A 23,935-nucleotide genomic window follows, 5' to 3' on the forward strand; every position below is an offset into this window, starting at 1 on the left:
CTGGAGCTCAGCGCTAATCCTGGCGCTTCTGCTGAGCCCAGAAGAAGCACTGATCAGCTGGAAAGCAGCACTGATCCTGACACTTCTGCTGAACCCAGAAGCAGCACCGATCAGTGGAATGTTGCAGCATCTCCAGGGTCTTGTGATTTACATTCAGATGCTTGGCAACCGATTCATATTTATGATGGTCAGAGTGTCCCAGGGTCATGATACGTGACTAAAGCCTGTTGCAACCACCCAGTAGATGGGGGGGAATAAAAACCAAACACCCCCCCACCCCATCTCCATTGCCAATCCTCAACGAAATGCTCACAACAATGAAAACCTCGGACAGGAGGAAGAGCGCCATTGGGCACGCAGGCAGATGTCTTGTTCGGCTGTTTCTTGGGGGGCACTTTTTTCAGTGCCATTGTAACTTCAAACAGTCATTAAGCAAACTGTTGTAAGTCGAGGACTACCTGTACTTCATCACTTTTTTACTTTTTCCTTTTTTTTGGGTCATCAAGTTTTTGACACTTTGCTAGGCGACTGGTGGTACTCGGATGTTGCCATATCCTAAAAGTGGTACAATGGGTGAAAAGGTTGAAAAGCCCTGGTCTATATATGGCCCCTTCCAGATGTTTTTGAAGAGAGGATAAATTTCCCCTTAAGCATGGTTAACAGCACTTTTTCGTGCAGTTACTGATAAAAACAGGATCGCCAACATGATCGCCAACGTCCGATAACGGATATGGCACAAGAAGAAGAAGATGGTTAACAGAGCTGGAGGCCACAAGACAGGATAAGATTGCTCTAAATCATGCATTTTGATCTTTACAGTATCATTGTTTTATTCGAAAAGTGTCTACTTTAGTATATCAAAAATAGATTGCAATTCTTAGTCTATGTTGCTATAAATAGCCAGAGGTCTGGTTTTCACAAGCAGAAAAAAAAAAGTCAGTCTACAATTAAGCATATTATGACTGAATTACCTTTGCTACAAAACAGTCCCTGCACATATAAGAGTAGCTGGCATAACAGGAGAGAAAAAAAATATCCTAGGTAGAAACCTTGCCTCCACCTTTCTCAATCTGGTGCCTTCCACCCATTTCAGTTCACAATGTACATCATGATTACCATCTACGTTGGCTCCGAGGTCATTTTGAAACCTCCAGCAGACACCAGATGGACAAGGAAGAGTAAGCAGGTAAAAATAGGTAATCTTTCGAGTTTTTTCTCCAGTTGGAAGTAGTACAGCCATGCCCGAGGTTTAAATTGGTTTCTATTTCATAAAGGTCTATCTCGCCTGGCCAGATATAATTAAAAAAAAAATCACAATCTTTAATAAAAGACAAAAGATGTGCAGTATACGATCTGAAGAGAAACCAGACTATAACAAAATTAAAAATGGAAGTACATCCTTTAAAATATCGTACCGCTTCTACGGGGTAGGCTTATGGTGTGCATGTTTGACACCCAACTCGCTTTAACTACGAGTGTTAGCAGCCGTGAAACCCTGGAGCTTTACAAATACTCACGTGATCATGGGGTTGAAACAGAGAAGGAGGTCCAAGCAATGAATATTCTTTGGCAGCATCAGTTTTCCGACCAAACAGCATTTTTCTAAAGTCATGCTAATCTTTCTGCACTGCTTGAACATGTCAAGGAATAGCACACAAAAGCTTGCTGCTGATGGCAGCTAAGCCAATTCTGGGCAATTCATTTTGTAGGAGAACCAGGTTCATTGAGTTCTGTAATCTACATTTTTGAAATCTCTGGCAAATACAAGGTATAGTGAGATGTGCCTATCAATAAGAAACAGATTAATGAAAGGGCACCACTTCATTCCCTCTCATCAGCTCTTCAACAATCACAGACAGGCTCTGGAAGATGCAGCTTTTTCAAAACTTGCAGGACCGTCACCGTTGACTTCTAGATGGACCTAGAGAACCTTCTGCTTTGAATCTCAAGATCATCCTACAACGTCCACCATCCTGGGTTAACTATCATCTTGTCATTGTTCAAGTGTTCAATCTGGCTCTTCAGAACTAATCCAGACTACCTTGTTCTGCCTGAAGATTTTACAACCCCAGTTTTGCTAATGGGAGCCACCTCGTATTGTCAAGTATGAGACTATAATCTGAAATTGTGTGTTAAAAGGACCCAAAAAGATAACATTTTGTTCCTGCTTAAAAAAAAAAAAAGCATTTCCATGTTTCAAACAAATCACATTGGATTGGAGGAGAAAAGAAAGAATAAAATTGTTGGGAGGGGTGAATTGCAAACTCTTTTGGCTTCTAGGTCAAAAGAGGATGAAGTCCTTAGGCTCAGAGTTTTGCTGTCATTATGTTTCCTGTTGTGGACACAGAGATGGAGGAAGAAGCGCCTTACATGTTGATATCAACAAGGCTTGCTTGCTTATATTAAAGAGACAGCAAGCATATCTTCCACAACAAGGCACATGTGAACGTGCTTGCTTGGCACTTGCAAGCTTTAGAGAGCTTGCGTGCTCACCACTCTTCCGGCTTTGCAGATTCAGACCCACGTTCCTCTTTCGGCACAGCAGGTGTGCCATCCAGCAGATCTGCCCTCATTCGTCACCAACGGCAGCTGCGTTTTCCGAGGCCCTCACTGGAGATGGCCCGGGCAGCCGATCCGTCACTTGCACTCGCTCACTCTTGCAGGCAAACACAGCTTCAGGGTGGAACGGTCACCCAACGTCAGCATCTCTGCAACACGAGGCAAGGTTTCAGCCAACAGAAGCCAATAGGCACTTCTGCTTGGGACAGACACTTTACAAGGCCGAGCAGCCTCTGGAGCTGGGCGCTCACATCACATCAAAACCCCAGTTCTCCAATGCATAAACGGGGATTCACACATGGGGCTGAACCACAAATGAGCCACAGATGGCTTGGTGTGATGCAGAAACCCAACGTACGGAAAGCTGATCTAATAACTAGACAACCATGACCTTTTGGGTCATTGTTTCAGAGGTAAACAGAATGGAAGGAAGGAAAGCAGTCCCTGTTGCGAACGTCTCACGAGCAAAGTCAGTGGGGAAGCCAGGTCCGCTTAACGACCAGCTTACTAACTTATCAACTGCAGCGACTCGCTTAGCAACTGTAGCAAGAAAGGTCGTCAAATGGGACCGGGTTCACTTAACAAATGTCTCACTTCACAACAGAAATTTTGGACTCAACTGGGGCCGTACGTTAAGGACTACCCGTAGTACGTAGATGTAAAACACCTTCTGGATGACACATTCTCTGGTCTGGGTTTCTGGTTTCCCAGAAGGGCCAACCAAATGTCCCCAAGGCATTCTCTTGGTCTTGAAGACCACGATTTTTTTACACATCAGCTTCACCTCTCAGCCTCGGGGGCTATTTGCTCCTCGCTTACCTTCCTCTTCTGCTAGGGCTGTTTGCGGACAGCCTTGCCCTTCTCCGGATGTTGTAGCCTCTCAAGATGACGGTTGACAGAACAGAGAGTTGTCCCTAGACAGACAGAGCAGCTGAGTTATCACAAGTGTCGGGACACAGAAAAAAACCTCCAGTATGACAGGCAAGTAAGCTAACTCTGGGAAGTTGTCCTTTGTTCCAGCACCCCCCCCCCCAACCTTTTGGGCATCAGGAACCGGTTCCATGGAGAGAGGTTTTTCCACGGACTGGAGGGGGCGTGGTTTCACATGCTGCCTGCATCCCACGGATGGGGCTTTGCTTGTTGGCGTGGCCCGGTTTCTGGCCTAATGCCGGTCCATGGACCAGGAGTTGGGGATCCCTGCTTTATTCCACTATTGTCAGGTGCAAAGGTTCAGGACCATATGTTAACTTGCAATTTAGAAGGATTTATTGCTCAAGCCTATAAGCAAGAATCTAGCCAACTAAAGTTCAAATCTGAACCGGTGCCAGAACAGGGACAAAAGAATTCAAGGAGGACTGAGCTTGGATCGTTTGCAGCAATGTAAGGATTCTAAGCTGATGACACATTTAGCTCTGCCCTCCCAACTCTGCCTGCTCTTCTCCAACATCGATTTCTCTTTGACAGCAACCCGTTGGGTGTGTCAGGCTGCTGCAGTCATTTTGACCAGATTAAGGAGAAGACACGTTTTCAACAGCCTGTGTGAACCTTACCCATTTCTCCCACACACTCCTGCAAAAGAGCTGACAGCTCAGGCAGGCTAAGGGCCTTCAAGGTAGGTGACCATCCTTCGGGGCCTAAGAACGAGAAAGAAATCGGTGGCATTAATTCAAGCTAGCATTGTTCTAAAGATGAGATGGGCATGAAAGTAGCCTCTTCCCCAATTTCAGTCAAAGCAGAGCCGTGCCTTTATTTTGAAGGGGGGGAAAGAAAAAAGAAACAATTCAGCCGGTTTGCCCCAAGAAAAGTAGGAAAATATTAGAATGAATAAGATCAGGTCTTATTTTTTTTTCCCTCCAAAAGAGGCACCGGGTCTTATTTTTGGGGTAGGCCTTACCTCAACTCCAGCATCGACAGCCTCACCCAGCCAGTCCACTTCTTCTGGGGCCAAGTTCTGCAGCTACGTTTGGGCCTGAATTTTGCAGTCAAGCCTTTCCAGAAGGTCTAAGCAGCCGAGTACCGAACTATGGATTCAATCCACAGCTTGGTGCTTGGCTGCTGAGATCTTGCAGAACCCAGCTACAGATTGGATCCATAGCTTGGTTCTTGGTTGCAGAGGCCTTCCGGAAAGCCCTGTGACTGAGAAATGCAGGCCTGGCTGCAGAAGAGGCCTCAGAAGAAGAAGTGGGCCTGCAAGGAGAGGCCTGGTTGCCAGGTAAGTGGGTGTGGGGCACACAGGGCAGCTCCATCCCCCCATAGCTTGATTTTTAGGTGTGTGCCTCGCCCCAAAACTAGGGCTTATTTTGGGGATAGGGCTTATATTAAGCCCACCCCCCAAAATCGAGCCAGGGCTTATTGTTAGTGTAGGCCTTACTTTCAGGGAAACATGGTATGTGTGAGAGAAAAGAGGGTGAAGACAGCCTCTTGGTCATGGACTGAGCATCCCACTTACTGGCTCCTAGCTGTGCTCTGATCTCCGATCTCTGGTCAGCTGCCTGCTCCCAGTTGACCCGGGAATCCAGCTCTGCCTGGCAGGCCCTGAAAGGAAATCAGAACATCAAGAGGTTACTGTGGAAGGAAATCACACACAGAGAGGCAGAGCAACACAAGAAATCCTCATGGAAGGATTACAGGTAGTCCTTGACTTACAACCATTCATTTTGCCACCATTTGATATTACGATGGCACTGAAAGCAGTGACTCAGGACTGGTCCTCACCTTTACGACCACTGCAGCATTCCCCACGGTCTTGTGATCAGAATTTAAGTGCTCGGCAACCCACATGTATTTACTTAACAGCTGCAGAATCCTGGGGATTACGTGATGGCCATTTCTGACCTCTTGAAGGTTCACTCACCGCATCTGTTCCAGGAGGATCCCAGCATTTCTGGTGAAGGCCTGGACTTCTTGGAGTTGAGCCTGGGCATTGCTCCAGGCCACGTCCTGCTCCATCAGGCAACTCTCGACCACCGCTCGCAGCTCCTGCTCTTGGCTCACCTGTCCTTTCAGCCCTTTGAGTTCCTCACACCTCTGTAAGCAAAGAGAGAAAAAGGACCAGAGTCCAGTGTTTTCCATCCAACCACAGCTTTCACTCCTCAAGCTAATCTTTTCATCCGCTGGACTTCCTCAGATTTGAAGAGAAAAAGAACGAAAGGACCGGTAGTTCAATTTCCCTCTCCTGGTACTTCAGGGACTTAAACCAACGAGGCCCCCAACTGACATGTATGCATCGCAACTGGGGTGCAACAGAGCATCGTCTTCTCCCTAAGGCGCTAAGAGATTTTGGTTTTTCACCTTGTGAAGCTGAATGGCCAATTCTTGCATTTCGGCTTCTAGTCGGTCGGCATAGGCTAGCTCAAGAGCATCGCTCAGGGGTCGGGCACTGCTGTGCCACCGCGCAATGGCCGAGGTCATCTTCCTCTTTGGTCCAAAGAGCCTACAGGGGAAAGTAACCAGGAATCAGAAGGAAAGCTCCCCTCAGAGAGGTCTGCAGGCAGAGTGGCTATTGGAGAACGTGCTTTTTTTTAAAATAAAGATTTTATTGATTTTCTTTTACATACATATGTTAATTTTTCAACCAACGAGCAGTCTGAGCTCAGCTATGCTAATACATATTCAATTCCTAATCCTTCATTCTTTCCTCTAGCCAACTATAAAATAAGTCCCAAGTTTGGTAATAATTGGTGTCTTCTTTATCTTTCAATCTCATAGTTAATCTGTCCATCTCTGCGCATTCCACATTTGGTGGACGTGCGGCAAAGCAAAGGCTTATTGGGAAAAGATACATGCATGCTTAGAAAAAATATTAGGTGGTTTTAGGTTGATTTTAAAACCTGAACTTTTCTTACTAGGTATAATGCCGGAAAAGATTAATAAGCAAAGCTTATATTTGATTTTACACCTCATCACAGCAGTGAGAATAATCTTTGCGCAATATTGGAAGAATGAAGGATTAACATCAGAGGAAGAAATAATCAGAAAAATATTGGAGAACATGCTCCCACAAAGACCAGTGTCAAAGTTCCGGCTGACGATCCCAACAAAGTAAGCACAGCAGAGACATTCCAATCTCTAATGCAAAACTTTATTGAGCACAACATACTGGCACTAATGAATATAAAACCAACTCTGGCAATATGGCGCCAGAAAGATAATTGTCCAATTACTCTTTCAGCAATTTTTATGATAAAAAGATTCAATTCCTAGGCAACAGTTTATCCAATGACCTTGGGTTGCATGCCAGGCCGCTCACAGGGGCTTCAGTAATCCACACATTCCCCCTCCCCTCTGTGACTATTGGCAAGCTGAGAATTACAATTGGCTGAAGCAGAATAAATGTTTCGATGCTTGACAGCCACTTGGCACCAAGTGTGTCCAGAAAGTTGCTGCATTCAGTGACACATTAAGTTAAATGCACTACTCCCCCCCCCTTTTTTTTTTTAAATGAATGCAACCAGATTCTCTATCGGTAAGGAACATGCAGGGTCAAAACAGAAGATGTGAAGCGTTGAGCGATAGACTATCTCAGTGGTGGCGAACCCATGGCACGCGTGCCAGAGGCGGCACTTGGAGCCCTCTCTGTGGGCATACGTGCCATCGCTCCAGCCCCGCCTCCCCCCTGGATGTCCTGCTCACCAGCAGCCCCCCCGGAGAATCACCCCTAGGCGTGGCCCACACAGAGCAGTACAGCCAAGGACATGGCAGCCGGGCATCAAGGACAAGACTCCGCCCTTGTGCCCTGTTGCGTGGAGATGCTGCTGCAGGACACGGGCGGCGGATGTGGCCACCATGGTGCTGCAGGACCACTGGGCAATCTGCCGCAGGGCGTGGAGGCGGCGGGCGGCCCTGCGAGGCAGGGGGGTTGGCCGGGGCGGAGCGGGCAGGGGAGGGGGTGTGACGGGATCAGGCCAGGGGACAGGGCAGTTTTTGGACACTCAGTCTCTAAAAGGTTCATCATCACTGGGCTATCTGGAACGAAAGCTGCACGGTTCTGGGTCCACGACTCAGCATAGAAATCTGCTTACGTGATGCCGATCTCTTTTAGGTCAGTCTCCGTTAAAGTGAGGAAGATGCGGAGGTCAATGTCTTGCTCCTCAAAGACTTGCAAGTACTTCAGGCAGCCAATCTGGTTCAGGAAGGTGGCCAGATCCTACAGCCCAGGGGAAGCAAACAGATCCATCAGGAAGCTGTGTTAAAACTCAAGGGAAAAGGACTTGCACCGTTCTCTGTTCCAGCTCTATTGACAAAAGCCACACCACTCCCATCAGCTTCTGCATAAAGTCAACGCCACCTAACAGGCAGAACCATCCTCAAGCTGAGAAAGAGGTGATGTGGTGGAAGTAACTCCAAACCCCTACTCAAATGTCTAATATTCTCTGAGCAAGCTTTAGCTCGTAACTCTTGTTCAGGATATTCTACTCTACAGGGATGCAGTGAGAAGATACAGTGAGAAGAACGGAGACAGTTCCTTTCAGGAAACTGCTGGCAAAAACTGAATGTGGCAGCCACATCTGCACCTGGGTCTAGTTACAAGCACACAAGAGTAGCAACTACAGGGAGAGCTGACCAGCAACAAGGCCGTTGTAACCACTCTGTAGGATGTGTGTGTCTCTGGCTGGTCCTTGGGAATCAAACTTTTGTAGCGTTGTGAGTTTTGTGATGGAATGTCAAGTAGACTATGGGAACATGCAGGAGGGAGAACTGTCACAGGACGGAATCCTCAGTTCAGGGGAGGGAGGAAGTATGAGGAAAAATGACTCTGAATAACTCCCCTTAATTACTTTAGGTCAACAGTCCTCAACTTTAGGATTTGTGGACTTCAACTCCCAGAATTCCCTAGCCAGCATCAGAATTCTGGCAGCTGAAGTCCATACACCTTAAAATTGCCAAGGCTGAGAAACACTGTTCTAGGTATATCTTGACATGGACAATTATTTGGGCAGGTCATCAAGATTCTCTGACAACACCCAACTCCCAGAATTCCCCAGTCAGCATGATAGTTGGGGAATTCTGGGAGTTGAAGTCCACACCACCTTAAAGCCGCCAAGGTTGAGAAACATGTTCTCGGCCCTACCCTGACATGGAGAACTGTTTTGGCAGGTTCTCAAAATTCCCCCTCCAACTACCAATAAAGAGCGCTCCAGAAATCCAAAATGGGGTTCTTCTTTCCCGTATTTCCTTGCCGGTCTTGAGAGTTACCTGTGGTCCAGCACAGGAGGCGGTCTCGTCATTAGATGGGCCACAGTGTTGAGCAGATGCTTTGGCTTTCCAAGGCCAGTGAGCGTCACTGTTGCCATAGCGATTCTTGCCTTTCGTCGAACTCTTGGGATGTTTTCGGCTGGAGGATTTGGCTGCGTGGTCAGAGTCCTGCACACGTTGAGAAAGGAGGACAGGGGATCAGGCCAGCGAAGGCCATCCTCCTCAAAACCCAGGTTTGTTAAAAGATTAAGATGACAGGACCTCCTCCGTTAACAAAGGTCAATTGTTAACAACTTCAGGAGCTCCAGACGTCGTCCCTTTTTTTTTATTATCATGCGTAGAAAAAGCATCATGTGTCTTTTTGAGAAGCAGCTTCAGCCTCAGAATGCTTAAAGCTATCTAGTTTAATGAAAAGAGGCACTAGGGATGAGTAATCCTCCACTTACGACCACAATTGAGCCCAAAATGTACACTGCTAAAATTTGTTAAGCGAGCTTTGCCCCATTTTACACTTTTTCTTGCCACATTTGTTAAGCAAATCACCGCAGTTGTTAAGTTAGTAACACGGTTGTGGAAGGAATCTGGCTTTCCCCCCTTGACTTTGCTCCACAGAAGCCTGCAAAAGGGGAATCACCTGACCCCAGGACACTACAGCCGTCATAAATGTGAGTCAGATGTCAAGCATCCGAATGTAAATCACAGGACCATGGGGATGTTGCAACGGTCATAAGTGTGAAAAACGGGTCATAAGTCATTTTTTTCAGAACCGTTGTAACTTCAAACGGTCACTAAGCAAACTGTTGCAAGTCGAGGACTACCTCTATTCCAGTATTTGAGGAGCTGCCACAAAAAAGAGGGGGGGGGGGTGTCAACCTATTCTCTAAAGCACCTGAAGTCAGAGAAACAGGCCATGGATGGAAACTAATCGAGGAGAGAAGCAACTTAGAACTAAGGAGAAACTTCCTGGCCGTTAGAATAATCAGTGCAACGGCTTGCCTCCAGAACAGTGGTTCTCAACCTTTTTAATGCCGCGACCCCCCAACCGGTCGTAAGTCGAGGACTACTCAACCGGTCGTAAATCGAGGACTACTCAACTGGTGCAGCACCGTTTGCAGAATGGGACTTTTGGCGGGCTCAGCAGGGCAGAGACAGCCTGGACAATTCCTATTGGCTTTTGAAAGCCAATAGAATTAGACTCTATTCAAGAGAGTCTATTCGATAGGCTTTCAAAAGCCAATAGAATAAAAGGGAGTAGCCCAGCTAAGGAAAAGGGGGGAAAAAAATGGCGGACTGCGTTGTTTGGCGACCCCCGTGAAATGGTCATTTGACCCCAAATGGGATTCCGACCCACAGGTTGAGAACCATTGATCCAGAAGTTGTGGGTGCTCCAACACTGGCGGTTTTTAAGAGACTGGACAACCACTTGTCTGAAAGGGTGTAGGGCTTCCTGCCTGAGCAGGGGGTTGGACTAGATGACCTCCAAGGACCCTTTTCTGTTATTCATCTCTTCCACCCCAAGAATATGTATTTGTTTTCCACTTCTGTTTAAGACACCTTTAAGTCAAGCTCAGCTCCCAGTAGCTACGTGGACACAGACACAGACACACAGACACTGTTTCCTTGGCAACTAAGATAGAAATGGTCTTTTCATTCTAGTGCTGTTCTCTTCTGGTGGTCCCTCACCCAAGTACTAAACAGGCCCAGTTCTGCTTAGCTCCCAAGTCCACACAAGACCGCGCATGTGTTGCAAGTTCTCTACCTCATTGCTCTCTAAGGAGCCCTCGCTGCTGATGCCCACAGTTCTGGCCAGGCCTTCACTGCTGCTGCTGGTCTGGATAATGCCCAGGTCGTTTGTGAAGAAGAAATTCTCTTCTGAAATGGTGAGAAGTGAGAGAAAAAGACCGTTTCAGATCCATTAGAGCGGCAACCATTATATATTCAGATACTGACTGGATGTCAGAATCCAATTATATTTCATCTCTAGTTATCGACTATGGAAAACCCCATTTCTGCCCTCTCTGGATTCTGTCATACAATGAAGGGGAAGGGGGGGGGTAAACAAAGGGGCTTTATGGCCCTCACTTCCTTCGGTACAACTCCAAAAGGGACTGAATGTGGATACCACCAAAAGGACTAACCATAACAATGGGGCCATCAGCCTGGGATTGTCACTGGAAGGATGGTGGAGTGGGGTTGCTGGGAACTCCTTAAAACTTGAACCATAGGGCTTGGCCCCCAAGTCCTGTCTAGAACGCCTGCAACCATTTTCCCTTAATAAAGGATTCCAAGAGTTCTGTCTTCTTAAGATGCAAAGCGGGGAGGATCCTTACATTGACAAAACAAGGGGCAAATCTCTCCATTTTAAGTCAGTGTTCTATCTTTGATGAACTATGAACTAGGCCACAGTATTTGGAAAAATCGTGGATGTTGGCATCCTGGTGCATTCCGATTTATTCGCCAGAGGCAACTTGCGCCGAGTTTGGCATACAAGTGTCTCATCCCTTTTTCATAGGGCTTTAGATTAAACTTCAAAACGCATTGCAGGTTTTATTAAGAGACGCAAATAACAACTTTCGAGTTCTCCAGCTTTTCAACAGGTGAGATTTTATAAAACAGGGAATGAGAGAAGCAAAAGAAATGTCAGAATTAGATTATCTAAGCTATAAGGTCACAGTCATCCATAAGAATCGAAAAGCAAACTGAATCAGTTTGGTCTACTGCTTAAGATGCTGGCCTAGAAACCAGGAGACGGTGAGTTCTAGTCCTGCCACAGGCATGAAGGCCAGCTGGGTGACTTTGGGCCAATCATTAGGAGACGGTGAGTTCTAGTCCTGCTATAGGCGTGAAGGCCAGCTGGGTGACTTTGGGCCAATCATTAGGAGATGGTGAGTTCTAGTCCTGCCATAGGCATGAAAACCAGATAGGTGACTTTGGGACAGTCCCTTTCTCTCCACCCAACTCACCTCACAAGGTTGTTGTTGTGAGGAAAATAGGAAGAGTGAGGTGCATTATGGGTGCTTATCACCTTGAGTTAGAGACAGAGAGAGGGAGAGGGAGGGAGGGAAGGAATCAGGGAGAGGGATGGTGGATTGAACAGGTAGCCAATATAGACAGTGTTGGTCACAGGTCACAATCTAATTCCAGGAGCAGGAAAATGATTATTTTGCTTCAGCTCAACGAACACAAAAATCTCATAATCCTATTATAACGTCTGCCAGTCGCAACATACTCCAAAGCCCCTTAGCTCGACAGAGAACAGAAACAAAGAAGCCCAATTCATCTTTAGATTACTTATTCTGGAGCCAAATCAATGTCACGGCAACCAAACAGCCTGTATTTCAAAACAGCTCCTTCTGCCTGGAAAGGTTTTGAGAGGAATCTTAAAGACGGTCTGCACGGTCAGTCTATCCAGCCAAAGAAAGCACAGGATACCTCGACTGCTATTACTTTCCACATCTTGGTCGTTAATGGGGGAGATGACGTCTCGGTAACGAAGGTCCCCTCCCTCAAAGCCGCTTCCATCATCTTTAAAGGTGACGTAGCCTTCTGGCGGGACCTGCTCTGTGTGTAAAAGGAAGGGACAGTAAAAGGAAGGGAGGTGAACCAAGGAACGGGAAGTCCTGACCGCTGAGCAATATGGATCGTGTAAAGGTCACAAGTGGACAGACCTTGTTTACGGAACCATTTTTTATTCTGCTTTGGTGTCAGAAGGCCTCCAAGACTCCCCAAAGCTAACATGAGGCAGCATGCAACACTGTATGTGTGCTAGGGGCTGGGGACTTCTGGGAGTTGAAGTCCACACGTCTTAATGTTGCCAAGGTTGGCCATCCCTGCAATCAAGACTTTCAGAATGAGCGAATCCAGGACTTCACTCAAGTTACTTTCAGGACAACGAAAAATGGCTAGAGGGTTAAGTACCTTACAGAAGGTAGAGTTATCAGATTCTCTAGAAGAGTAAAAAAACTGGATCTTAGGAAATGATGATGAAGAATGTTATTTTTTAAAAAAATCTCTTTAGGAGCTCATCACAGCAGGATAGCCCTCCTTCCTTCCCTGTGTCCCTCAATATTAACTTAGTACAGCAATAGCACTTAGACTTATATACCGCCTTATAGTACTTTACAGCCCTCTCTAAGCGGTTTACAACATATTTGCCCCCAACAACCTGGGTCCTCATTTTACTGACCTTGGAAGGACTGAAGGCTGAGTCAACCTTGAGCCAATCAGGATTGAACTCCTGGCAGTGAGCAGAGTCAGCCTGCATGGTAACAACTGCGCCATTACGGCTTCCTTCCTTCCTTCCTTCCTTCCTTCCTTCCTTCCTTCCTTCCTTCCTTCCTAAGCAATAGCACTTATATACCGCCTCACAGTGCTTTACAGTCCCCTCTAAGTGGCTTACAGTCAGCCTCTGCCCCCAACAATCTGGGTCTTCATTTTATTGACCTTGAAAGGATGGAAGGCTGAGTCAACCTTGAACCGGTCAGGATCGAACTCCTGGTAGTGAGCAAAATCAGCCTGCATTGTAACAACTGTGCCACTATGGCTGGCTTCCTTCCTTCCTTCCTTCCTTCCTTCCTTCCTTCCTTCCTTCCTTCCTTCCTTCCTTCCTTCCTTCCTTCCTTCCTTTCCTTCCTTCGCAAGCAATAGCACAGACTTATATACCGCTTCACAGTGCTTTACAGCCCCCTCTAAGCGGCTTACAGAATCAGCATACTGCCTCCCAACAATCTGGGCCCTCACTCGGAAGGATGGAAGGCTGAGTCGATCTTGAGCCGGTCAGGATCGAACGCCTGGCAGTGAGCTAGCCTGGAATATTGCATTCTAACCACTGCGCCACCACAGCTGTAAAGATGTAAGGGCTGTAGTGGTGGCAGCCATCTAGGCAGATTCTAATGCAGAGGAGGTAAAACCGGAACTCACCATGATGCAACCGATTCTTCCCTCCAGTTCTGACCGCTGTGATCTTGGCTAAAGCATGAGGTCCTTCGTGAATGCTGGGTCCCCTGGATTTACGGGCAGGCCTTTGCCTTTGGGGAGCGCAGTAAGACTCATCCGAGGAGCTCAGATCTTCGTACTTTCCTGAGTGTCCAAAAGTACAAGCAGGGAACTTTAGGGTCTAAACGTTTATAGGTAAGCATTTTTTGTCACGAGAGAAGGATCTGGAGGAATCACCCAGCCTCTCTCCATTCGCATCACGGAGTCCCTTCTTGATCTTTGTCATGATCGTAGTTATTCCATTAGCTTATGTCAACGAAGTAGAGTTTTAGTCATTCTTTTTAAAAATATCTTATCAATAAAAGATCAAATACAAAACAAACAAAATGAAAACAAAAGCGTACATTCAACTCTAACAACAACAACAAAGGAAAAAATAGTGTGCAAAAAAATTAACTTTTAACATGTAACTGGCTGGGTGCTAAAAAAAAGCAGTAAATTCTCTTCCCTTTTACTTACACACACACGCACACACGCACGCACACACACACGTAAAAGAAGAAAAAGCAGTCAACAGGTTGAGCTAAATATTACACCAATCTTCAAATCGCTCTGTAACCTTGTTATTATATTTAGCACGTAGAAAGTCTACAAACGGTTTCCAGTCTCTTATAAAGCTGTCTAGTCCAGGGGTAGGCAACCTGGGGTCTTTTATGATTCGTGGACTTCAACTCCCAGAATTCCTGAGCCAGCCACGTTGAGGAGAAATGGAGAGGTTTCCAAGCTGAGCCATGCTGGCTCAGGAATTCTGGCAGTTGAAGTCCACGAGTCATAAAAGACCCAAGGTTGCCTACCCCTGCTCTAGTCCATTATCTCTAATCAAAACTTTGATTAGCGTTCTAGTCATTCTTGAATCGGTTTCCTGACTGGGCCGAGCTCAAAGGGTAGATTTCCGTTCACTGTTATCAACCTGGGCTTGCTTTTCAATCAGACTCTTTCCCCAAGACATTACAGCCTTTTACTCACCTGTGCCTCTGCGGAAGACTTTGGGCACGGGAGCTGTATGTAAGTCTATCAGCCCCACAATCTTCGTGTGTCCATATTTCATGGCCAACGTCCGTGCGGTGGCCCCTGTGCTGTCCCTTATGTCCACTTTCACACCCTGCGGGAAGACACACCACCTTTCACTCAATCCGTCCAGTAGAAAGGAACCCACGGAAACTAACTGGGGGCTTCTAACGTAAAGTTTTTATGTGTCCATGCTCCCATTGCAATCACCGGGAGATTAAGCATTTATTGTGAAAAGCTTCTGAAAATTAATCTGAGTTGTAAGAGCTTTATTCACACATCGTGCTCAGCCCAAAACAAAACAGCACATTATGGCTGAGCATGATGTATACACCACCACTGTTTAATAAAGGCTGGGTGGCAGGCAAAGCGCTTTGGATTTTCCTGGAAATCAAGGGTCACTCACATGGCTGAGAAGATACTGGACAATGATCTCATGGCCAGAAGCCGCTGCTTCCATCAGAGCGGAGTATCCACAAAGGGGTTCCCTGGGATAAGAGAAAGATAAAGCTCAAGGCTGGCACGATTAAAGAAGAGGCAAAGTCACGCTGGTTACAAATGCATAGAATTAAAAGGACAGGGAATTATCCCCAAAACACAGATTTCATATGATCTCACCTTCCAAGGTAAACCACGTTTATTTAAGGATCTGAATTCTGCTCTTCATTTCAAAAGACTCCTAAGTAACTAAAGTCAGTCAGCTCAACTGTGCGACTTTGGAACAGTAATTTACCTAAGGAGTTGGCAACCATGAAAATTTACTCTTCCTTCTAGCATTTTCTAATGGCCTCCATGAAAAACAGGAGGCACCGTCTCAAGTTTACTTTCTGGGCCACTAGCTAAAGCACTTAATTTATTTATTTATTAGATTTATGCCAATTTTATACAGCGAAAGGTGACAGATATCACGCTCCCACTTCCTGTTTTTCCCCACTTCTTTGTAACATGGATTGTAAATCTTGGACCACGTGACCCTGGGGATGCTGCAACGGTGGTAAGTGGGGAAATCAGTCGTAAGTCACGTTTTTCAGTGCCGCTGTAGCTTTGGACGGTCACTAAACAAACCTGCTGTAAGATGAGGATGACCTGTATTATATTTGACCATTTTCTCCTACCTGCAGTTGGCGTTGGCTCCACTGTCCAGTAAGAACTTCACCATTTGCTGATGGCCAGCACTGGTGCAGTGAAACAGGGCGGTCCAGCCGTGGACGTCTTTCGTCTCCAACTCAGCACCTTGCTTCAGAGAAAGGGAATGTTTGTGATAACATCACAGGATTACGTCACTGAAAAGTAGGCTGAAAAGTAGCTGGCTCAGGAATTCTGGGAGTTGAAGTCCACGAGTCATAAAAGAGCCAAGGTTGCCTAACCCTGGCCCTAGCGTAATTAGGGTGTTACTCTGAGTCTCTTTCTCACGTTCCCCTCCTTCCCCAATCTCTTGGACTCAGAAATCTTTTCTGTTCTGGCCCTACATCTTCTTACAACATTCCAGCTCCTTTTTCCATTTTCCCAAGCTCTGTCAGACACTCCTGCATGGCTGGTGGCCTCTCCCATAACAACTACCTGGCCCGTCAGGATGAGAATATAGGGTACAGGTCTCATTTGGTGAGACCACACAAAAAAAGGGTCTTCTCAGTGGTGGCCCCTTTACCAAACATCATTCCCCCTCAAGGGACGACTGGCCCCACCCTGTTGTTTTTCTGGAAGGCCCTAAAAACATGGTTTTGTCCATAGGTCTGGGGACCCCGAATGGAGATGGAGCTGATCAAATGGCTGATTGGATTGTGGTGTTCTTGCCAAAGGATGGGGGTGGGGAATTGGAAGGAGATGGATTATTCGAGAGTGGATTTTTTAAAAAAAATTCGTAAGCTGCCCAGAGTTCATCTGTCTGTGAGCTGGACAGCTCTGTAAATCTGTTTAATAAACAAATCCCATTCTGTTTGGTTAGTTATTTTGAGCACATCTTTCTTTGTTGTAGTCGCCACAGATTTTGACCTTGTTTCTGAACTGGGCTAGCTTTTATCAAAACCAAAAGCTAATCAGGAGTGGCACTTGCCCTGTTTAGACTGCATGACTGGTTTAATGTTTTGACAGCTGTTCGAAAGCTCACCCACCTGAAGCAAAAAAGCAGCCACACATTCGTTCCCACAGCTGGCTGCCAACATCAGCGGGGTCTGTCCTTCTGGGGTTGACATATTCACGTTTGCTCCAGCTTGTAGCAGCAGGCGCACCACGGTGTCATAACCAATATAGGAGGCGTACATCAGTGGAGTCCAGCCACCGCGGTTCGGCCGATTCAAGTCCTTCTCCCCTCTGGAAGTACACAGCATGTGAGATTTCCCCAAAGGTGGAAGACTTTCAAGCCACTGCTGTTCAGCAAAATTCTTTTAATCTCACTGCGTCCATTTTGCCCTTCTCAAGATGGCTTGCTGCAGAAGATAGAGAAGGGGGCCAGCTGTGCTCGTCTGCTTAATTTTGACAGGGGATCGGTTGCCACGGAAACAAAACAGTGGGCTGGATGGGTCTGGAAATGCTCTTCTTATGCTTGTAAGGTACTGTATACTGCTCTCGGCATTTCCTCTGATTTTCTTGACGGCCTGCTTTGGGCTGCCACTAATTTCACACAGTGCAGAATTATTTTATCTATTGGTATCCTGCTTTTGTTATTTTTAAAAACAACTCAAGGTCGCAAATGGGTGCCATGCTCTTTCTTCCTATTTTTCCTACAACACTGTGAGGTGCGTTGGTCTGAGAGTGAGTGCCTGGTTCAAAGTCACCCAGCCTAAGGCTTTCGTGTCTAAGGTGGGACTAGAACTCACCGTCTCCTGGTGACTGGCTCAAAATCACCCAGCTGACTTTCAGGCCTAAAGTGGGACTAGAATTCACTTTCTCCCAGTTTCTAGACCGATACCTTAACCACTAGAACAAACTGGCTTGTCTGAATTATCGAAACAGGGCAATGCAGGCAAATGAGGTGGCAGCATAGAGCCTCCCATTTTAGACTGGATGTGAAAAACACCATTTTCGAATGTTAAACACCCCCCCCATCCCTATTACTGACTTTCATAAAATTACTGACAGTGGGAGGTCCCTGTTAGATATTCTCTTACTGTCAGTCTCCAAAAACCAAGACAGACAAATTGTGATCTTCCAAGTAGATTTTTTTTTTATTGTTTCTCACCTACAGATTGAATCTTGCCAAACTAAAGCAAGCTACCACCCACATCAAGCACATGCTCTGGGAACTATTAGGGAGGAGCTGTCTTCACCCTCTTTCTCTCACACAAACTCTCTGCCCCGAGTTGTCTCTTGCTCCCCTGGAATGCAGCCTCTCCCTCCTGGGAATCCAGACTACGTTCCCTCCCACTTACCGTTCAATACTGTCCTTCACCACCTCATACTGGCCTATGGAAGCTGCTGTGTGGAGGTCCAAAGGTATGTCTAAGTCTTGGCGACTAGCCGCCTGGCTCTCTCCGTGCCACATGGTTAGGCTGCGATTCAAGAGCTCCGTCTCGCTGGCTTCGTCGCTCAGTTCCGACATTCTGTCCTCAGAAGCCAAAAGAAAGAAGTTTCTTGAATTTTTTTTTTAATTTCGCCAATCTACTGGAAATGCGATAACAGGGCGCCAACAATCGCAGGGCTGAAATTAAGACATCGGTACTGTTATTCGACGTTCAATGTATTTATTATAATATTAGAGAATCCTAAGGAGTGATTATCAAACTAAAAAGCAGAGACATCACCCTGCCAACAAAAATGCGTATAGTCCAGGCCATGGTTTTCCCAGTTGCAATGTATGGCTGTGAAAGTTGGACCATAAGAAAGGCTGAGCGCAAAAGAATTGAGGCCTTTGAACTGTGTGCTGGAGAAGACTCCTGCGAGTCCCTGGACTGCAAGGCGTTCAAACCGGTCAGTCCTAGAAGAGATCAACCCCGACTGCTCTTTAGAAGGCCAGATCCTGAAGTTGAAACTCAAGTACTTTGGCCACCTAATGAGAAGGAAGGACTCACTGGAAAAGGGCCTAATGCTGGGAAAGATGGAGGGCAACAGAAGAAGTGGACGACAGAGAATGAGATGGCTGGATGGAGTCACTGAAGCAGTAGGTGTGAATTTAAATAGACTCCAGAAGATGGTAGAGGACAGGAAGACCTGGAGGAACGTTGTCCATGGGGTTGCGATGGGTTGGACACAACTTCGCAATTAACAACAACAACAACAAAGGAGTGATTAGCTTTTTATCAACTACATAAGTGATTTTGCTCTCCTTGATTCATAGGAATGTTCCCTTGGACTGAAACCGGACCTGTGCTTTCAAGCAATGGTGGCACGGGGTGCATTTGCGCACTTAATCACAATAGTTCCTGAATTTGTTACACACTTTCAGAACATGTATTTATTTAAAACATTTAATATACCAGTAGCCGCCCATCTCATAAAACTCTTGATCAGCTGCCAATCAAAAACATCAATACAAGTAGTCCTCAATTTACAGCCATTCATTCAATTGATCAATTGGCTGCTACTTAGCCTCTTCATACCTATGGAAGCAGTAAGGGTATATATTTACTTTTTCACATATGGCTTCTCCATTTTGGCTTTCTTTTTGTAATATAAACGACGACATGGTGTAATATGTCGTGTGTTGTGGTTCATCTGAGGTTGCGTTTGCCTCCTTTTAAGAACTGCTTAAGGACCAGATGTTTTTTCACCATACCCCGTTACGTAAAACGAACAACAGAACAGAGGAGATGGGCAGCTGTATAAAACAAGTAAAATGAATACTGGCTCTATTCACATTTGGGAAATCACTCAAAACCTGGTCCTTTCAACAGAATTGCAATGAAATTGGGGGTTCACAAGATGGTTATACTATGTGTAGGCTGCTGGTCTTATTTACAGTACATATATGTTTTACTGGTTTTTAAATTGCTTTGCATTTTTTGTATTTGTATTATGCTGTTATAATTATTTTGATTGTTTTACTGTATTCTACCCAGAGCCACATAGGTAAGATGGGCAACTATATACAACTATTATTAAATTTATATCAAGTAAATAAAGCCGTCTATCTCATATATATGATTCTGTGTGGCATTCCAACAGGTGAAACTATAAAACAATTCAAAGAAACATTAAAACCATCATAAAACACGTTCTTCCATGATGGCAAAATCAGAATTCATTTTAGACCCCGGGACTGTTCTCTCTTTTATTGCTTTTTGGGTGTTCCTCTTGAATAAATTGTTCTAAAGGTCCACTGTGTCTCAGCCTTGGCAATTTTAAGATGAGTGGACTTCAACTCCCAGAATTCCTGAGCAGGGGGTTGGACTAGAAGACCTCCAAGGTCCCTTCCAACCTATTCTATTCTATTCTATTCTATTCTATTCTATTCCTTATTCTATTCCTTATTCTATTCCCTATTCTATTCTATTCCTTATTCTATTCCCTATTCTATTCTTACTCTACATTCTATTCTATTCTATTCTATTCTATTCCTTATTCTATTCCTTATTCTATTCCCTATTCTATTCTATTCTTACTCTACATTCTATTCCATTCTATTCTTTATTCTATTCCCTATTCTATTCTTACTCTACATTCTATTCTATTCTATTCTATTCTATTCTATTCTATTCTATTCTATTCCCTGTCCTATTCTATTCTCTATTCTATTCCCTATTTTAATCTATTCTATTCCCTATGTTAATCTATTCTATTCTATTCTAATTCTAACTCCATTCTATTATATTCTAATTTCCCCAGCCAGACTAGGGAATTCTGGGAGTTGAAAGGAGTTGGCTTCTTAAACTTGAGAAATGCCAGGATAAAGAAAACAAAAAGGCAGTGAGGCCTATCAATCTCATAGGCTGGGGCCGATGGGAGTTGTAGTCCAATTCCTGCGCCCATTCGTTCCTCAAGCGGCCCCAAAGACCCGGTCTGGCGTTGGGGGGGGGGCTGCCGGCCTCCCAAGCCTTTCGGAGCCTCTAAACAGCCCCAGCCCAGACTTTTTCCCCTCGCGGCCACCGTAGGCGCTTCACCTACCCGGCTCTCCGGCGAACGAGCGGCGACGGAACCCAGAAGAGAGGCTTTCAACCGGGTCCGCAGGCCTCGCTCTCGCCCCGCTCGCGTGACCCCACTCTTCTCCCGCCTCCTCTTACGGCTATTCGTCCTCCGTTGCGTCCGTCATCTAGCGCCGTGGCCCATTTAGCCAATGAGAGACTGGAATCGCGCTACTTGCCCGCCTCCCGAGCCAGCCAGCCAATGGGAGCCCTGAAAAGCAGAGCGGGGAGAGAAAACAACCTCCGTCTGAGTCTCGCCAGGTCCGGAAAGATAACATGAGAAGCGACCGCTTAAATAAAGAAGGAGCAGAGGAAAGAACGGACAGCGGGGTATCCTTTCTCGCATGGGTACAACCTCTTCGAAGCGTCCAGCTTTTTATTAGCTGGTCATTTTCAAGCAGGGAAGGAAGGCCACGCTAAATGGACGTTGCTGTCCTGCCAGGACCTCCCGGTGGGTGGAGCCAAAGCCGGGAAACGCACGCCGTTTGAAATGCGGTTCGGAGTTAACGGCGGTTGCGGTTCGCGGACGTTGTGCGGTTCCTCCCTTGTGGCGAGGCAGAGGGCGTGAGAACGGCTGGGCTACGCCGGTGGCCTAACAACCGGGCGGTATTCAACCGGACGGCGACTGCCGCCTCCGGTTGCTACAGACGCGCCGAAAGCTGCCCCCGTTGCTAGGAGGCGGGGCTAATTGATGGACAGTTGCCATAGTGGCCAGGCTCCTTCCTCCCTGTATCTCCCTCTTGGTTCATGGACTCCAAGCTGTTTTCCCTCTTTTGATTGCTGCAGTTGAAAGAACTATTTAATTGCTGCAATTGAAAGAACTATTTAATTGCTGCAATTGAAAGAAATATTTAATTGCTGCAATTGAAAGAAATATTTAATTGCTGCAATTGAAAGAAATATTTAATTGCTGCAATTGAAAGAAATATTTAATTGCTGCAATTGAAAGAAATATTTAATTGATGTAACTGAAACAAATTGCCTGTCTGGTCCTCAAGGGTCAAGACTGGCAAAGACCTCCAGGGAGGACCTCCCCCCCCCCAGGAGAACCTGTATCAAACATAGCATTTCTCCAGTTGGGTGTGTGCAATTTTTGCCTTGTGTCTTTAGTGCCGTGCACTGAATCCTTTCTCAATGAGTAGCCCAGGTCCCCTTCAGATGGCATCGGGGGATGGAAACAAGGAAGCAGGGAGTCCCCCTGATTTTCATGGCACTCCCCGCATCCGGTGGGGATCCCTCTTGTCTGCAATAAGAGATCAGATTCCTTCAATGGACTCTGATGCATCCTTGGTAATCCCCGTTCCTGTTCGGTTTCACTTATTTTTATTCATGCATTTATCAAATTTCTACATGTCCCATCTCACCTAAATGACTCTGATCAAGTTGTAGGAATTTATTCACCCAACAGGTTGGAGATTTGCAGAATGAGTAGTGAGGCATTTTTCAAGACCGGATTCCCTATTCCAAGACAAAATTGAGGGGGATTAGATGAAGCAGCTTCCATTCTCAAATTTCCAAACCTCCCATCTCACTTAAGTGACTCTGATCAAGTCGTAGGAATTTATTCACCCAACAGGTTGGAGATTTGCAGAATGAGTAGTGAGGCATTTTTCAAGACTGGGTTCTCTATTCCAAGATAAAATTGAAGGGGATTAGATGAAGCAGCTTCCCTTCTCTGCAAGGCAGGCTAGGATAGTCATAGAAATTCAAGAGGAAGCTCTGTATTGTAAAAGTTGAGTTTAATGTTTTGTCCCAAGGGCATACATCCGTAAACATATTTTTTAATGTTATTAAATTAATGTATTGTTTGCTGTAATTTATACAGTCCTATTTTATTTTTAAAGGTCCTTTCTAGTGAAATGCTATAGATGCTGAGATTCTGGTTTAACCCTGGAAATTGTGGGTGCTCCATCATTGGAAGTTTTCAAGAAGAGACTAGATCGCCATTTTTCTGGAATGGGATAGGGCAACAGTGTCCAACCTTGGCAACTTTAAGACTTAATAATAATTTTAATAGGATCTCCTGCTGAGCAGGGGGTTGGACTAGAAGACTTCCAAAGTCCCTTCCAGCTCTATTCTGATTGATTGACTGACTTGTGGACTTCAAAGGCCAGAATTCCCCATGGCTGGCTGAGGAATTCTGGGAGTTGAAATCCACAGGTCTGCTGTGGTTGGACACCCATGGTATATAGCAGTGGTTCTCAACCTTTTAAATGCCGCGACCCCCAACCGGTCGTAAGTCGAGGACTACTCAACCGATCGTAAGTCGAGGACTACTCAACTGGTGCAGCCCCGTTTGCAGAATGGGACTTTTGGCGGGCTCAGCAGGGCAGAGACAGCCTGGACAATTCCTATTGGCTTTTGAAAGCCAATAGAATTAAACTCTATTCAAGAGAGTCTATTCTATTGGCTTTCAAAAGCCAATAGAATAAAAGGGAGTAGCACAGCTAAGGAAAAGGGGAAAAAAATGGCGGACTTTGTTGTTTGGCGACCCCCGTGAAATGGTTGTTCGACCCCAAATGGGGTCCTGACCCACAGGTTGAGAACCACTGGTATATAGGATCTCCTTGAGATTGGACTAGAAGACGTAAAAGATTCCTTCCAACCTTATGATGTTATGTTTACCTTCTATTATTTCTTCCAAGTAAAAGCTTACGTTTACAATTTTATGTTTACAATTTTATGCTTATGTTTACCATTTTATCTCCAAAAGAAACAGTAGGCGTCAGTCTTGTTTTCTGTTGTTGTTGCCTTTTAACAACTTTCATCCAGTTTCTACTGCTTACATGACAGGCTGAGAGCGATGAAGATGGAGAACTCTTTCTCTTCCAACGAGATCAGTCCAACTTGATTCCGGACCTGACCGAAGAATTAGAAGATCTTCCACTGGAAGAATCATACTTGCAGGTCACTGATTCTAATTATCTGGTTATTCTGTCTGGTTGTATTTAACCTAGAATTATTAAGGCTTGGTTGGGCCAACCAGCGAGTTGTTAAAGCCTTAAATAAGAGAGCTTTTTAAAATTTACTTAAAGAGCTGCCCTGGCTGAGGTTTTGTACAAAATTCTTTGGCTGCAGTTTCAAAACTTACTCGACTCACTGTGCTGGACCATTTTCTAGAT

General features: G+C 45.7%; 2 protein-coding genes across 11 annotated transcripts in view; one reads left to right on the forward strand and one right to left on the reverse strand.

The window, feature by feature from the left end:
• Nucleotides 1–20,913, reverse strand: part of ANKS3 (ankyrin repeat and sterile alpha motif domain containing 3) — a 61,511-nt gene extending 40,598 nt beyond the window's left edge. The window contains exons 1-17 of one of the 5 annotated variants that reach the window (XM_039349893.1): nt 20,797–20,913; nt 18,126–18,394; nt 16,869–17,067; nt 15,873–15,994; nt 15,164–15,245; nt 14,716–14,851; nt 13,675–13,833; nt 12,187–12,315; nt 10,514–10,626; nt 8,755–8,922; nt 7,581–7,705; nt 5,851–5,992; nt 5,414–5,586; nt 5,009–5,094; nt 4,110–4,193; nt 3,379–3,473; nt 2,169–2,708 (exon numbers count right to left, since the gene is read on the reverse strand). In XM_039349893.1, coding sequence (XP_039205827.1) covers nt 3,391–3,473; nt 4,110–4,193; nt 5,009–5,094; nt 5,414–5,586; nt 5,851–5,992; nt 7,581–7,705; nt 8,755–8,922; nt 10,514–10,626; nt 12,187–12,315; nt 13,675–13,833; nt 14,716–14,851; nt 15,164–15,245; nt 15,873–15,994; nt 16,869–17,067; nt 18,126–18,295 — 1,971 coding nt within the window. In that variant the 5' untranslated portion in view covers nt 18,296–18,394; nt 20,797–20,913 and the 3' untranslated portion in view covers nt 2,169–2,708; nt 3,379–3,390. Of the gene's footprint in view, nt 1–2,168; nt 2,709–3,378; nt 3,474–4,109; nt 4,194–5,008; nt 5,095–5,413; nt 5,587–5,850; nt 5,993–7,580; nt 7,706–8,754; nt 8,923–10,513; nt 10,627–12,186; nt 12,316–13,674; nt 13,834–14,715; nt 14,852–15,163; nt 15,246–15,872; nt 15,995–16,868; nt 17,184–18,125; nt 18,395–20,796 lie in introns of those variants that run through there. The other 4 variants (XM_039349895.1, XM_039349894.1, XM_039349896.1 and 1 more) reach the window with 4 other exon arrangements.
• Nucleotides 20,914–21,311: 398 nt separating this feature from the next.
• DNAAF8 (dynein axonemal assembly factor 8) overlaps nt 21,312–23,935 on the forward strand; it is an 82,633-nt gene continuing 80,009 nt past the window's right edge. For all 6 annotated transcript variants that reach the window (XM_039349899.1, XM_039349900.1, XM_039349901.1 and 3 more), the window contains exons 1-2: nt 21,312–22,103; nt 23,607–23,720. In XM_039349899.1, the coding sequence (XP_039205833.1) occupies nt 21,948–22,103; nt 23,607–23,720 (270 nt within the window). In that variant the 5' untranslated portion in view covers nt 21,312–21,947. The remainder of the gene's footprint in view (nt 22,104–23,606; nt 23,721–23,935) is intronic.

This window comes from Crotalus tigris, unplaced genomic scaffold (genome assembly GCF_016545835.1).
Source record: "Crotalus tigris isolate CLP2741 ecotype Arizona unplaced genomic scaffold, ASM1654583v1 scf7180000018301.7375997, whole genome shotgun sequence".
NCBI lineage: Eukaryota > Metazoa > Chordata > Lepidosauria > Squamata > Viperidae > Crotalus > Crotalus tigris.